This window comes from Pogonomyrmex barbatus, unplaced genomic scaffold (genome assembly GCF_055798465.1).
Source record: "Pogonomyrmex barbatus isolate J1 unplaced genomic scaffold, ASM5579846v1 scaffold14, whole genome shotgun sequence".
Lineage (NCBI taxonomy): Eukaryota > Metazoa > Arthropoda > Insecta > Hymenoptera > Formicidae > Pogonomyrmex > Pogonomyrmex barbatus.
In genome coordinates this window covers 3,265,147-3,281,868 of record NW_028297110.1, presented here as the reverse complement: position 1 = coordinate 3,281,868, position 16,722 = coordinate 3,265,147, and the positions used below count along the sequence as shown (strand labels likewise).

The 16,722-nt window shown below is 35.9% G+C and overlaps 1 protein-coding gene across 12 annotated transcripts in view; it reads right to left on the bottom strand.

The window, feature by feature from the left end:
* Positions 1–16,722, bottom strand: part of LOC105433511 (uncharacterized) — a 126,615-nt gene that overhangs the window by 71,435 nt on the left and 38,458 nt on the right. For 9 of the 12 annotated variants that reach the window (XM_089073145.1, XM_089073155.1, XM_089073156.1 and 6 more), the window contains exon 1: positions 7,844–7,974. The exons of the other annotated variants lie outside the window; for them this stretch is intronic. In XM_089073145.1, the coding sequence (XP_088929271.1) occupies positions 7,844–7,959 (116 nt within the window). In that variant the 5' untranslated portion in view covers positions 7,960–7,974. Of the gene's footprint in view, positions 1–7,843; positions 7,975–16,722 lie in introns of those variants that run through there. 12 annotated transcript variants of the gene reach the window in all.

Genomic DNA, 16,722 nt, shown 5'->3' with positions numbered 1-16,722 from the left:
TATCGGACAGCGTCGTGCGCATGTTCGCAATTAATATCGGCACATTGTGCTCGCTGGCATGCGGATAAATTGCAACAGCCGGGATAATCGAGGCGCGCCTTCGTGGGCGTTTAAGTCGCCGGGCGTTTCGGGGCTCGAAAAATCGCGCCGAACCACCTTCAAAGTCGAACGTATGTCTTCCGATTAGTCGACGAACAATAGAAATCCGGCGCGGGATATAATTCAGCCGTTTGTATCAAAATTCCTCCATTCAACGTTTCTTACACAGTCAATCTGTTTTCCAAACTCGAACGGGCAACGTCTTTTCAAGCAAAATTACGTTCCATAAATATATTACGCATACACGAACGTGTAATTGTATCACGTACCTGTATAATTGAAAACATTACAGTTATTTTCATGTTCGCAACATGAAAATTTAATTCAGAGATCAATTTTAGTTCAAATTTGAATTCAACAGAATTGGGTTACCGGGATAAGGATTAAACGTCCAAGTTAACTGTCAATTTTAGTTGATTGCTAATTTGAAAGTTAATTCCCTCTATTCAGGAAAAAGTAACTCGATTTTAATATGAAGATATCCCGTTGCCTGTTTACTGCTTCCACGTTCTCTTTCGCCTTCTCGAAATCTTTCGCCCGCAGAAAGACGAGAAAGCAGAGAGAAAGAGTACGCGAATTCCCCGAACCTCAACACTGCTGACGACGTTAAAATTAAAATGCAGTCGATGTGCAACAGCTGCCTCGGAGAAAGAAGAAGAAAGAGAGAAAAAGGAGAAGCGGAGAAAGAGAGAAAATGATATTCATTGCATGCTTTAAAGCCGCATATCTCTCAAGAGTCATCAAGTCCTATATACAAAATGCATGCAATTGCAAGGCAATTAAATCGCGAGATCTCAATATTACTTGTAACACTCACAACAAAAGCAATGTATGAAATTCATAAAGAAACAAATGCAAAAATTGTTATATATGCGGACGCATAAAAGAAAAAGAAAGATGATATACTTAAAGGCATCATCTCATAAAATCTGACAAAGGTCTCTTAGTCGTAAAAGCCGATCTCTATAAAAGCACCATTTCGGAATGCTCGAGAATAAAAAAATTGCTGCGAAAAAAAATCCACCAGGAATTGCCTCTTCCCGTTTCTCAAGGATATTATGGATTGCCTCTTTTCCGCGAGCGTGTTTTTTGAGGAAGACCGAACGAAACCGAGCCCGAATAACCGCCAGGATAGATTATTGCAGTACGCACGCATCCGCAAACGTACGAAACGACGGCGGTAATGGCGCCAACAAGGTCAAGTCGACTGCCAAGAGCCGCAGCAGGCCGCTCCAGAAATTCCCAAGTACCGCACGCGAGCCATTACTTCCGTCGCCGGGTGCAGCCACCCCCTCGGCGAGAGAGAGAGAGGGAGAGCGAGAACGAGCGCGCAGGAGAGGCCTTTCTCAGCGGGACCCCGCGCGTCTACGACCTCCGTTGGGCGCCTTCATCGTGGGACTCGCCTTCAATGAACAGGCAGAATGGCAGATTAAGGCCGCGATAATTAGGTGGAATCCTAGGCTGGCAGGATATTCCGGCGGTGGTCTGACACGTTTGACGCAATGTCTATTACACGTACGAGAAAATTAAGCTTCCGAAGCTTACCATTTTCCGAAGCTTTCCAATTTTTTGCTCTCGAATTAACGAAGAGTTTCATGCAATTTATAATTTAAGTAGCAAAAAGTGTGTGATGTATTATTTTTAATTTAAGGAAATGTGTATAGCCGTATCGTCAAGAAAATAATTAAATTTTATATTTGTATTTAATTTTATATTTCATTTATATATATATATATATATATATATTTGTGTTTTAGAAATAAATCACAGAATGATAAGACTGTGAAAAACCTACCAATGTGAGCGCTGCTTAACAATGTATCGCGTGTTAATGAACGAGGATGCTCGGCGTACATTAACGTTCCCGCGTGAGATCTTTTTCGCGGACGGTACGGTAAATTGTATCGAGATCGCATTTTCAAACGCATTCCACTCCGGTTGAGTACAGCACTTAGGAATTAATGCATTTAATATTCGATTTAACTAACGCACAAAATTCGTCCTTTAGTACAATTTCAACTAATAACCTTATCAACATTAATTATTATATCGGTTCTACGCAGTAGTCCAGTTATTACTAATAGCTATTCTTTTAAACATAGATAAAAAAAAATAATCTAATCTGTACTACTATCAATACCTCTGTATTCTCCTTTTTATTTAAATAATACTGTGGACTCCAAAATTTTTGGAAACAATATTTTTCTTTCTTTTCACTTCCTGAAAAGCGACAAGATTTTCCTTTCTTTTTTATAATAAATGAAATTTATTTTAACATTTCTTTTAAGTAGCTACGCTAGATTAGATATGATAAGTATTGCGACAGCTCATTTTCTAAGCATGCATTTTCTTTACAAAGACCCATACATGGTTCTCAGCTAATTGAACCTCGAACCTCAAGTGCGAGTTTACATTCGTTAGAGATTCTCGAATATAACATACCGTTATGTCGCAATCCTTTATCTGAGAAGCAGAATTTATATCGTTATAAATTAAAACAAGTTGTACAAAGTGTACAAAAGAACTCTTTAAAGATCTCCGAAGTAACTCGCAAATAGCGGAGTATCTTACAACTCTCCAATAAAATCTCACAGTTAAATATTGGTATTTCATATAATCTCTTCTCTTCCTATTTTTCTTGTTTATTTAATTTATCTTAAAGTTCATTCTGAATTTTTTAGGTTTCTCTTGGGATTTATTGGACTTACATCTTCTTGCTTTTCAGATACAGAACTACTACAACCAATAATAATTGGTCCTTTGAACGAGCATCATATCGTAAAGCAAAATAGCGTCTAGGGGAATTTGTCGGATCGGAAAGTAATTAAGAGAAAAGGAGGACCGACGATGCGAACGAAACGATGACGTAGGCGGGGACAATAATTGCGCATTTGTGGTATTCTATTTCGAGAGCACGTTGCAAGACACGAGCGTGAAGATATGCTGAGACTCTTTTTACGAACGGATAAGAATCAATGTTAAAGTCAATAGCTCAACAGCTGCAACTGGGACGTATATTATCAAGGATTATCGTTCCGATAACAGACATTCTAAGCTAAAGACGCGCCGCGTGAAGGTTCTCGACAGACATAACGTCGCACAGATTCAATAAAAGTCTCAAGTGTCTCGGCAATAAATCCTCAAATGCGGCCATTAACTATTGTTTACTCAAAAAAATCCTTCGAGTACAAGATGTATTCAGTTCAGATAAGATCCATTTTTTGAACTTACATAATACCACACATCTATCTCAAGTTTTTATTTTTTCAACTTTTGAAAACAATAAGTTTACACCATTACGCGGCGTAACATATTCGCATTTATAAATTAATAAATACTAATAATTATAGTATATATAATTAGTAAATCTTAAAATAATAATTATCTACGACTCGCGCTCCACTTACGTAGATTACACGTCTGCTATCTCTGAAAGTTGAGAAGCAAGAATTTATAACAGGTTAAAACTAAGAACTTTCAAGAAGCTATCCTCCTTTCTTGCTCCCACTCATAACATAACTGTCCAATACTTCGAGATTAAAAAACAGAATTTGCAACAACCCAACTTCAATTTTTCAATAAATTCCCGCCTTCATCTCCATCCCCTCTCCTTCATTATTCACCGCCCTCAGATTTTCTCTAATTAACTTCGACTTCAGTCTCGTCCGATTGTTGTTACAACGAGGAAGGAAAAATTTTTGCGAGCAGCCGCCGCTTTTTCCCCACCTTGAAAACCGTACGATCGCGCGATCTAGTTCGCCGTCTCGCTCGAGATACAAAGAGAGGCGTCGCGGGTGATCGATCGATCGTGGCGCGCGATTCGATCTGGTCACGGGCGGACGGTACGATCTCGGTGCACGCTATTACGGCGAGGTGCCATAAATCGCCATTTCGCGCGTCGGGCGAAACGCGCGAGGCCGAAAAAGCGAGGCCGGCCGCCGGCGCGGCGGGTGGTTTTTTCTCGTCCGCACGGCGGATTCGCGCGCGAGACTCGCGCGCGATCGCCGGACTCGTCCGATATAGACGGTGACCTCCACGCTCTAAGTGACACGTAATTCCGCGCTCAGCATTCCCGTTCGTGGCAACGAGCAGCAGCAACGGTGACGGCGGCGGCGGCGTCTACACCACACACACACACACACACACACACACACACACACACACACACACACACACACACACACACACACACACACACACACACACACACACACAAAACTGCGCAAAAAAAAAAAAAAACAGGAGAGACACCTGAGCAAGTACGACGACGGCCGCGACGCGATCTCGCTCGGTGAGATTGACGATTTTTCCATCGCCATCCTTCCAACTTCTTCGCGGATGTTATGCAGTGCGGAAACGCGCCCGCGAAGTTCGCAAAAACAAACTCCGATAAAAATAGGAGCACAAGCGCTTTCAAAAAAATAGAAGCGTATCGCGATTATTCTGATTAATGCTTTTGTAAGAACATTTCTATCGCGAACATTAATTCCTGAATTTTTTTTATTTAAGCTTTTTGATCTTCTTTTTTTTTATTTAAGCTCTCACTACGATTACAGTTCAATTTCTTATTTTTTTCCGTATAGTTATATATATTAAATTATTTTACCCTCGTGAGAAATTTTTCATACATCAAAGAGGCTGATGTGTAAAGCTGACATTGCTAGCATAACAAAGTAGTTGTTGAAGACCTGAAACTTTATTAACGTCATGGTATGGTTGACTGCTATTGCAATTTAGCACAAGAGTGAGGCGATGCGCGTCACAGAGGCATCACTCTCACCTTTTTTTCAGTTACATAAATCGACCGCAACTTTCGATCTCACGACGCGGGCTTTTTTTAGGAGAGTTTCCTCTTTCTTGCGCCAAAAAGAAACGAATACGTTCATCGCGCTCTGCCAAGTGAAAAATAAAGACAGAAAACTAATTGACTTGATCTTTCACAAAAAATTAATTTTTTTAGCAAAATATTAAAAAAAAAAAGAAGAAACACGAATTGTTGATTTGTCGCATGAAAAACTGAAAATGCAACGAATGACGCGAATGACGTATGCTGACGATTGAAAATTTAATTAACCGCCACCTTTGTTCACAGCCTGTAAGCAAATACCTCGATGACTCAGGCTCAAATTAAAATACAACGAATCCAACTGCGGAATAAGCTTTCGCTTTATTTATTGGCAGTTTCAGGATTCAATTCACGAAGAGCTTTTTCAACGCTCGAGCGAAACGAAACTTAAATTGTCAAAAAAAAATTTCACCATATTTGTATCGCGTATTGTATCATCTCGATATCTTTTATAAAATTTTTATAATATAAATAAAAAAATGATGTTTTTTCATTCACTTGTTTGTATTCTTAATTTTCCTTTTATTTTTAAATCAAGTTGGCTCTGCTTTTTCTCAAATGTTTATTACGTTCGGTCACAAAAACTGCTATTGCACGTGACGTGTGTGACTTGTCAATGCAGCCGAATGATTGCGATCTTGAGTCCCGTGGGTTCGCTAAGAAATGACTGCGAATCGGTCATCGCTGCGGGACCGATAACAATTATTTAAGCAAAGTTATTTAACCGAACTCATTCAGATCGACTGCCTAACGAAATCACCTGAAAAATAGGCGAATAAAAAGTGTAGGAAGTTTTCGATAATCAAATAATCAACGAGTGCGCGCTCGTTCGCGAGGCGCGAAGTCTACGACGAGAGCCTCAATTAGCAGCACTATTATAAAACCAGCTGTGTTATCAATCATGCCAGTAATCATTCCTTTCATGTGTGTAAAAAAATGTTTGATTGTCGCGGTTCTCATCTGATGTCTTAACATTATCGCATATCATAACATCTAGCGACAGTGCAAGATTGAACATCGAGCGTGTGCCAATTTCAAATTAATTCAAATCTCGAATCTCGATACCACGTTTGAAAATAATTCCTTTTTTACATATATTAAAAAAAAAATATAACAATCGGTGTAAGATAACATTGTTTTTATGATGTCAAAATTAGATTTGATCAGAAACTGTTCAACTCTCATATATCAAGGTTTAAAATCTTCAACAGTTTGCATAAATTCAAAACATTAAGACAAAACGGTTTGAGATAAAGTAGTCATATAAATATCACATAATAAATGTTATATTCATAGCAAATTGTATTTAATAAAAAAAAATTATTTCAAATATTTTAAAGTATTAAAGTATTTTTTAAATTGAAAAATTTATTTTAATATTTAACGCAGACAAAAAGGGAACATTACAATTAATTAGTAAATTTCCACTGTATAAATAAAAAATAATCATAATAAATATGACGTCAAAAGAATGCAAAACAATATTTGAAGAACTTTCATTGACTTGAGTGTGATATTTATCATAAATGATATTAAATGATTAAAAATTTTTCTATCTAATCTAATTTAAATATTCTTCGTGATATCGATAAAAAACACAATCTTGGTAATATATTGCTTTCAATTATAATTTAAACCTTGTTTGGAAATAAAATTTCTACCCTCCATATTTTTATAAAACGGCCTACTTTATTAATTTATTCAATTGTTATCTTTTGATATCTGTTGCTTAGAATAATAAATAACAGATTTTTAAGGTATTACATAAAGTATGATGCATTTAGAACTTTGCAAATAAAAATATTTATCATTTCCTGTGTATTTATTAAATTTTCTATATTTCAAATATTTATCGATATTTTATTTTATTCTACATACAATGAAATAAATAATACAATAAAAATAAGATGATATTTTTAAAGGAAGGTTATAAAATTTATCGAGACTTGTAACTTTTTTACATTATTTCAAACAAATGCATTATTCTTTAACATACTTATAATGAAAATAAATCGTGAATTGTAATTTGCAAGAGCAATGAATTATAATTTAATATATCGGTAAGTAAAAATTTTATAAATAAAATTTTTTTTATTAAAAGCTCAAGAATGATAATGAAACGGCAATTACAAAATAGACACACGGTATACATACTCGGTGCCGCGAATAAGACGGCGGTTAAAAGACGGCGATTACATTTTCGAGGGGCGGCTTTACTCATCTCGGTTTATTCCACCAAACCGATACGTTAAATCCCAAGCGGAGTTTCTCTGCGGGGAATCTCTCGCGGGGTGGAAAGTAGAATTGGCCACTTAAGCTCAATGCACGTTGAATATATGTAAGACCCATTGTACTGCACTGTGATGTTGATATTCCCCGTATTGTCATCTGGTTTACAACATCGACTCACGTAACAACATTCAGAAGAAAAGGATTTCCTATCCGAATGTCTATCGAGGGGACGCTTATACTTTATCTCGGCAGCCTTTGTAATTTCATAATATGCTCTCGTACTATCACTGCGTATCAATAATAACGCGTTTCCTATTCTTTACGTTATTCATTTATATATTCCAGTCGAGTCTTTAAAAAAATGAATACAAGACTGGGTAATCGTTCTTTTATAATTTAAAAATTTACTCGTGTATATTTTATTACTGATATTATATCCCATCTCTCGTTTCTTGTATCTTCGTTGCCTGATCGGGTGACCCGACTCTCACCCAGAAGGGGGAACTCCAAAACGGGATGACCGTCAACGGTTGGCCGCGCAAATGCCGCGTGCGCGTCGCCGATCGACTGGTTGGTCGTGCGCGAGAAAAGAGGAAGAGAGAGAGAGAGAGAGAGAGAGAGAGAGAGAGAGACCAACTTGACCTGCCTCAAAATTGAGATACGAACGTGTGCGAATACAAATGGATACCGACGAACGAACACCGGCGACGAAGGCGGGAACGCGTCCTCTCGTCATCGCCATTAGCTCTTGATGAAATTTCACTCCATCCGGTGCGAGACATCTTCCACAGCCGTCGGTTACAGTTATCGTCACGGCGATTATCAGCTATACTTTTAACAGGACCTTAAATGACAATTAGCATTTGATTTTATAGCAATTTTAGAAATGCAATCAGGAATTGTTACCCGAAAAATAAGAATAAGTAGTAAACAACTGTCTTTTGTTGCACGAATGCAAAATGAACGGTCTCCATCTGTTCTAAGAAATTTTATTATATAATTAAAGAAAAATAGATCTGAGTCAGTCACAATTATAGCTTTAATTATGTCCATTTCTATCAATAAATTAACTTACCTTTCGCATCCCTCTTTTAATTTCAAAAATTAAAAGAATAAGAATAATTAAAGAATAAGAATAATTTAATTTAAAAAATTAAAAGAATAAGAATAAGTTAAATAGATTAAAGTTAATAAATATTGACTTATAGACATGGACATTAGTTTCTATGGGATTCGAATATTTTTAAAACGTGAAGACATTTTTAAGTTTTGAGAAAATTTTTGGAAAAAATTCGAATAAATCGATTAATCAAATAATTTGGAGAACACAGTTAGATTTACAGATACACACGGACGCTCTTAGATGTATGCAAAGTTTTGTAGATACGAATTTTTTTTATAAACGAATTTTTTAAATAAAATTTTTAGTTTAGAAGGAGCCCAGCTGCGGGTCCGATCGTTTACCATCATCGATCCTTTCCTACACCTTTTCGCGGACACCCTGTATACGTCGGTCGCGCGCTCGAAAGTAGGTGACTAGCTGGATGTTGCGCTGCTGGGCGGCGCTGCCGCCCGTAGCCGCCATCGCCATCGCCGTATCCAGCCGGATTCACACGCAGATGCCGCGCGGAATGACCTTCCGGCCCCCGCGCACATTCGCGGTCCTGCAAATCACATCGCTCGTCGTCTAAGCCGCGGCGGCATCGATGCCGCTCGTCTCGTTTGAAATAATAACGCGCGCGAACAACGCGCGTTTTTTGTCTCTCCTCCGCCAGCGATCCCGCATTAGGTGTCACAAATGCGTTTTCCCGTTAGACGGATGCTGACAGAGATCGTGATAAAGAATAATCTATAAAGACACACCGCTTGATAACTGATATCTAGTATTTTACACGTGCTAAGAATAAAGAAGAAAAAAAGATAAAAAAGATAAAAATGGTATTGTTTCATCTCGGGTATATTGAACAAAAAAAAAAAAAAAATACTTTTCGAAAAGTGAAAAAGAAATTGTTTGGAAACATCAAGAATGTGAATGACAAATGACAAATGATATCTAAGATCATTATAAAAAACGTTTCCTTAGAAATCATCTTTTTTCCCACAATTTTCTCGAACAGGCGAAACGTTAACGTTAGCTAATCGTTAGCTTCGAAATATCTAAGATAAGAAGTGGTATGCGGTTGCATCACACCTTACTCACATCTAGGGTTAATTGAGAGAAGGCCGACACTTTGTCAGCTAAACGGATTTATCGAATTATTTTCATAAGCCAACGATTTAAACGCGACCTTTAATTCAAACGCCAGGCCTCAGAGTAATCTTTTTATTATCGGTTGTCGGATCACGTTATATTTGATGTTAACGAAAGCAAAGATCTTATAAAGATCTTCTTTTCTCTTTTTACGATTCCAATTGTCACATGATATCTATCTCATCTTCGATTATGAGGAAAGTAAAAGTATTTTTTTAGAAATAAATATCTTTTAAAAGAAGATTATTCGTCTCAACATCATTTATGTTTTATTGAAAAGTAAATTTTTTTTCTGCGCGAATAAATTAAATAAAATTAAACAAAATCATAACGACTCAATCCTGGATGTTAACTCTCTAGCGTCTAATTTATTTCTTGGAAGTTTGAAAAATGTTCAATGCATAGGACAAAGTTAAATTAAGCGCATAATAAATCCGTAATTATGAGGAAAGACACGGAGCGTGGAAATGAGTTTCCATGTTTTATTATAACTTCAAAGTTATAATAAAAGCGACGCGTGACATGAAAGCTACATAGGGGCCTAAGAATATATTTTCGATGAGCGAGAGGGGGTCCATGTGAATCAAGGCGCTTCCACATCAACCACCACGTCGATGACCTTCCCTTCTCTCATCAGCTGCGCACACAACCCTCAGCTGGTCTCCTCCCGCGCCACCATGATGGCGTTCGCCAGCCTCGCCTACGTTGCTGCGCGGTGCACCGTCACGGTCGCAGTTACGACCTTTTCGGAACTTCGTTACGAAACGTTACGGCCCGGCCGCCACCGTCGAGGGATCGATACGACGCTTACCAACACCACCGCAACACCCGCTGGGTCCTTCGTCCTAGTCGAGCGCAACCACGGCGAGGACGAGGATCGTTGCCGGCGCTGGCGTCGCCGCGGGATAACGACGACGCCGACGACGCCGACGCCGATGCCGTCGTTAGTATGCGTGAATGTATCGACCGCTCGGTCTATCCGGTGAGAAACGAGCGCCAGTCGAGGACGGGGGTCAAGGTCGCCGCGGATGTACCACGCCTCTGCCTCCACCGTTGCTCTCCCCCCCCCCCCCCCGACACACATGACGATGACGATGACAACGATGACGATGATAATGATGATAATAACAATGGTATTAGTGATGGTAATGTTGATAGAAATGATGATAATGACAATGATGATAATGATGATAATAATAATAATGATGCTGATACTGATGCTGATGCTGATGCTGATAATGGTGGCAATGGCGGCAATGTCGCCACGTGCGATGGTATTTTTCTGTCTACATCTCTCTCTCCCTGCTTCGAGGGAGATCTTTCCCTTCCTCTATCTCTACATCGCTCACAATCTCCGCTCACGAACTCTGATCCTGAGGTCAAAAACATCCATGCCGTTTGTATCTGCTGCGATAAACTGTGAACGGTGCCATTGCGCGCGTTGCTAATTAAATACTCTCATTAATGTGCCCGGGTATCTTCCTTCCGTCGAGAAACGGGTATTGATTTAATCCGCGAAATGGGTATTGCGTATTTTGTACATGCAATCTTAATATTTTCACAATCAAATATCTATTTATTAAAAGAAACACCTGAATTTAAAGGAAAATTTTCTCCTAAACATTCATCATACAAATGTAATTTATATTTTTTTATTTCATGTCATTTTCATAACATGTTTTTGTAAGACTCTACTTTAATATTTAAAGCTCATATAAATCAAATAAATTATTCATTTTCAATGATTTATAATAATAATTTAATATCAATAAGTCAATTATATGAGTTTTCATATCTAAAAACTTAAACTAGCAATTCCAATTATTCTTGAAAGCGTATATTTATAAATTGAAAATAAAAAAAACTTATATTCATTGTGATAGAAACAAATCGAAAGCCTAAAAAAGGCTAAAAGAGGAAAAAATCACTTTAAATTAAACGTGCCAAAAATTCAATATCCGCTCGTACACGTACATATCGCGCAATGCAACAAAGTTTAATTGATACCTTTATCATCGCAACGAGATAAAGAACATGTTATTAAGTGAAATAAATATCAGGCGACGATTAGCGCTCGATATGAACGTCACCAAAATTAACTTCTGAATTACTTCCATGATCTTCTTTCCTCTCGTCGTTTTTGCGGCGGAATGAATTCGTCGACTTCCACGATCGCGCTCTGCTAAGTGCAAGAGGATGCCACTAATTAAATTCTTGGACACTGGCGCCTGGAGGCATGAACAAGCCGCGTATACCACACCATCATCGTCTTTCTCTCACGAAGCTCGTTAACTCCGCTGAGGTTTCATCGATACCGAGGGAAGAAGGAAGGAAGTACCTAACGACGATGTCATATTCTAGAGCTAAGCTCTGCGACGGAACTATCCTGCATCACGCGACGAAACGTCGGCGAATATTTTAAGAGGATATTTTCTTTCTCGAATCGAGGGCGTAATCAATTTTAATTTAGATAATTTCAATAAATATGGATAAGTTTAAAATAATGCAAATTGGTATAATTTATATACGAGTAATTAAAAATTATGTAATTAATTTCTTTGTAAAAGTTAAATTTATAGACTTGGATTTTTTCATGAAATTAAAATTTATTAATTAAGAAAATTTGAATATATTTTTACAGAATATATTTTTACACATTCTTATTGCTTATATATTTATGAAATTTCATATATTTATGAAATTTTTTCAAGGACGCTCAATTTTTTATTTATAAAAAATATTTTAGCATAATTAATGTAATTAATAATTAATATAAAATAGTGTTATATTTAATACGCGCTCGTTATTAGCCAATATTAAATTTCTTTAAATGGGATAAATTTAAAGCGGTTTATCGAAATAACGAGAAACGATCGCACAAAGGAATTACGCGTAGAGATACAATAGCGTCACGTTATCTAACGGCGTTATCTAATAACAATTTTACCGGCTAATTAGATTACGACACGACAGTAATATTCGTTATGAATAATACGCGTGAGTTTGTTAAATAGGTGCGCGTCATTATTCAGTATGACGATATGAGAAGAACACTATAAGTAATAATAAACCGGTTATAAAATAAATTATGAAAACAAACTAGTGCAATAAATTATAGAAAGGCTGTCTGCTGTCATTTTATCTCAAATTCTAACTATAATCTTCTCACGTATACACATAGAAATATACATATACGAAATAAGCTCGAAAATTTAATAATTTATATTATATAATCCTACAAATCATATTATTAAGATATCGTATTGGAATGTTCTACATTTCCTATCAATATTATCATCTCTGTACAAAATAATGTTATAATAAAATATATAAAAATATGATAAAAATTGAAAAATATCTTTTCAAATGTAAGATTAATTTTTCTTTTACAAAAATTTCTATTACTATTTCTCACTTGTTATCAAATGTCTAATGTTCTGCTTTATATGCGTGATTTACATCCTCTCTTTTTTACATCTGCACTTTGCAAGTTTGTCGTATAAATTTCAATGATTTATATTTAGTATAATCTGTATTATCTTGTATATTATCTTGTTGTATTATAAGACGTAAATTGTGTCAATAAATTAAATACTGACATATCTAACGGATTCTATTTTATGAAATTTATATAATATATATATATATATATATATATATACATATCATTCTTCTATGCACAATAAATCGATAAATAATAGCAAATTTCATAATTAAACATTGCTTTTTAATAATAAGCGCTAATCTATTTTAGTTCATTCACTTCAAAACCATGAAATTACAAAATATTACATTATATATGTAATATAAGATTTCAAGATTTATTTCTTCAAACTAAATAATTTAAAATTTAAATAATGTGATGCCAAGTATAAAATGATATAACATCTCAGTATTTATCCCGTGATTGCTCCGATTTTGATGCGATTCTCTGAATCTTCTCCTTTCGACTTCATCCAATACAATATTCATTCGCGAAAACATGATTAATTAATGCATGCTTATTACAATCGCGAACACGATCACTAAATACGAATGTGACGTGACATTAATTGCATCGGCGACGATTTATTAAATCGCGACGAGAGACTGACCCAAGGAAAGTATAATTAACAAATAAAAAAACAAAATTACAATTTGCTCGATATCCACGATGTTTCGTATAACAAGTAAAACGGCAAAAGGGATTTGAAAATCGCAAGGCTCTCGTCGCGGCTGCATCTGTTGGGCGTGCATTTTCCGCAATTTGAATAATAATATATAGATCGTTACGTCGTGTTTCAAGCTAATAAACAAATTAAAATTACAAATAAATATTAGCTTCCATTAGATATGACAGCCATTAATCAGGATCGCTCAAGTAACTACTACTAATAGTAATTAATTACTAATGTAATCATTCGTAAAAAATATATTATTAATTAATCCATATTCATAAATTATTTATTTTTTGTAGGAAGTAACGTCGTTTGCAGGAAATAACATTCGTTATCTTACTTAAATGCTAATCGCAATTGCGTTTTAAAAAATAAGTGACCGTGTCCGCAACAGCGGTGATAACGTCAAATGCCCACGGAAAAATTGTCATCGCGAAATATTTCGAGCGCAGCGAAACAAATCGCGCAAATTAGCTACTCGCGCATAATCCTAATAATATAATTGCTGTAGGGAGAAATCATATATTTCAAGGATGGTAAGATCTTACACACGAAGCGACCCGCATCGCTCTGCCTTGTCTACCTCGTTTGAATTTTGCTATACGGTAGCTCCGGCGACCGAATGTAAACAGCTGCATAGAACCAAACCAAACACCGAATGCTCAAACGTTATGTGTCAACGAAATTGTCGATATAAAATAAATTTATAGACCAAATATTTTTCAAATTGATCAAGATAAATAAATTTTCTCACACGTTACATTTTATGGATGTTCATATAAAATAGATCGATTAGATAATCACCGATGTGTAATTTCATTCAATTAAGAATATTTTGGAAAACAGCCTCTAATAAAGAATATCATTATTTAAATTTCAATTCTACAAATAATATTGTTATTTAAATTTTAATTTGTCAAATGTTAATTCTAGTTCGTACGAAATATGAATTATGAAATAATTTTTATACAATTAATATTTAATTAAAGTCCTTTTCAATATAATATTTATCTTTATAAATAAAAATGTTACTCTTTTTATATCCTTTTTTTTTATATGTTTTATATTAAGCTGAACATATCGAAACAATAAAAAAGATATAACCATTCAAATTTAAAAATAACTAATCTTTAAACTTTGCAATTTTACACATTCTTTCTAGATTTCTAAATTACAGCTTATCTCGCTTCGTTATCAGCTGATTCAATGTCAACTATACAAACTGGGTGTGATAACCAATAAAATCGTATATATGAAACAAAGCTCTTAGACTTTCCATCATAAAAGCCAATTCGTACAATATTCATGCAAAAACTATAAACTACTCGAAAACTAAATAACGGGTTAACGGATGCACGGCAACATTAAAATATTTCGACTACCGATTCGCTCGCATTGCGTAGTTATTGCGTCCCCTAATTCGACGTGTCTACGCCGGAGTGATTCGGCGAAGCGACTATCACCTCGAACCTTGACCCATAATGTCGACTACGTCATGGACGACGACAGTGCGGGAGAGATTTACTCTTCTCTCGTCAACGATCGAGCACGACCTGACTGAAATATTTCCGAGCCCGTAATCTACCGATAAATTTTCGATTTATCGAATGCGAGGGTCTGCCTGAGTTAACGTATCCTTATGGAATCTGCTATCATTTATATTTTATCATAATAATCCAGAATTGCATAAATAAATATATATTTGTTTATTTGTTCAGTTAAATAAATAGTAAATAAATAGATAAAAATATTTATTTATTCAATTATGAATTATTGTTTTATATATATGTGTATATATATATATATATATATATATATATATATATACATATATGTGTGTGTATAATGAGCATCATATCACGTAATTAAAAATATTAGTAGATCAAAATCTCTAGCGAGATTTCTCTCTATTGCTCAAGTGAAAGTCCAGTCACAAAAAATTTTCCGAAGGAATATTTTTAGAGACTGCAATCACTGTTAGATGTTTTCAAGAAATCGATAAAATTCAAATGAGTACATATTTTAGTAATGCTTTTTAAGCGAGAAGATGTAAATAGAAATAGATGTGAATAGAAGTCGTAGATTACGAGAATATCGTAAAAACACCTATTGAATATTCTCGTATAAACTCTCAACACAAATTCTTGCATTTTCTACCTTTCTTTCTGATCGATGAATTTTTTTTTTATTTCGTTAAAAAAGTTATAATATAAAGATCTAACGGCTGTCCCTATTAGCGTCTTATCACATTATCCGATTATCAGAGATATTAAATCGCTGAAATTACAATCTTTTATTGTCGCGAAGTACAGCAAATGTTCTCGTAAATAACACGCGATTCTAGCGTATTGATTTTCCTTTTATTTCGGCGATCACGAGGAGGAAAGTACAACATGCAAGTGCGCCCGCTTTGGACGTATGCCATGAGACTCATAAAAATATCGTCCTCACGTCACAGGCTCGCAACTCGCTAGTTTGCTTATCGAGTCGTTCTCCTCGTGTCCTCTCGCAATTTCGGCCGAGGGGAAAAAAAGCGACGAACGGGAAAAAAAGAGCACGACACTTCTGCGAATCCACCCGCTTTTCACGACGAGAGACGGACGGAGACGAATAATTAAGTCGAGACGATTAGATCTTGTCTGCTAATGACATTCCTCCCCTTAATATCGAGAAACTCGCGTTATATAGCAAAAAGGAATTTTAAAAATGAATTGCTATTAAAGGTGAATGTACAAAAGATAGAATGTAAAAAGAAAAAAAAAAACAATATTCAAAATATAAAATATGGAAGATATAAATGTAGAGCACACAGATATAAATTATATTAAATACAAGATATAAAAAATATATTTCATCGATATTTAATTTACTCCTTGTTCCAGAAGACAATGAATTTTTCTTTCTCTCTTTCCTCTTTAGGCATCTGCATCTTAAAAGGGAAAAAAAAGTGCTCTTTCTCCCTTTTCCTCCAAACGTTTCTCTCGCGTCACGTCAGGACGCGAGCGAGGAACGAGCGTCGTAATAGCGAGACTCGTGAGCTTGTGTAACGTCGTCATTTCCATGGCCATACGTCGTCGTCACGTAACTTTCTAAACAAAACTACTCTACCCACCTATCGCCGCCGCCGCCGCCGCCGC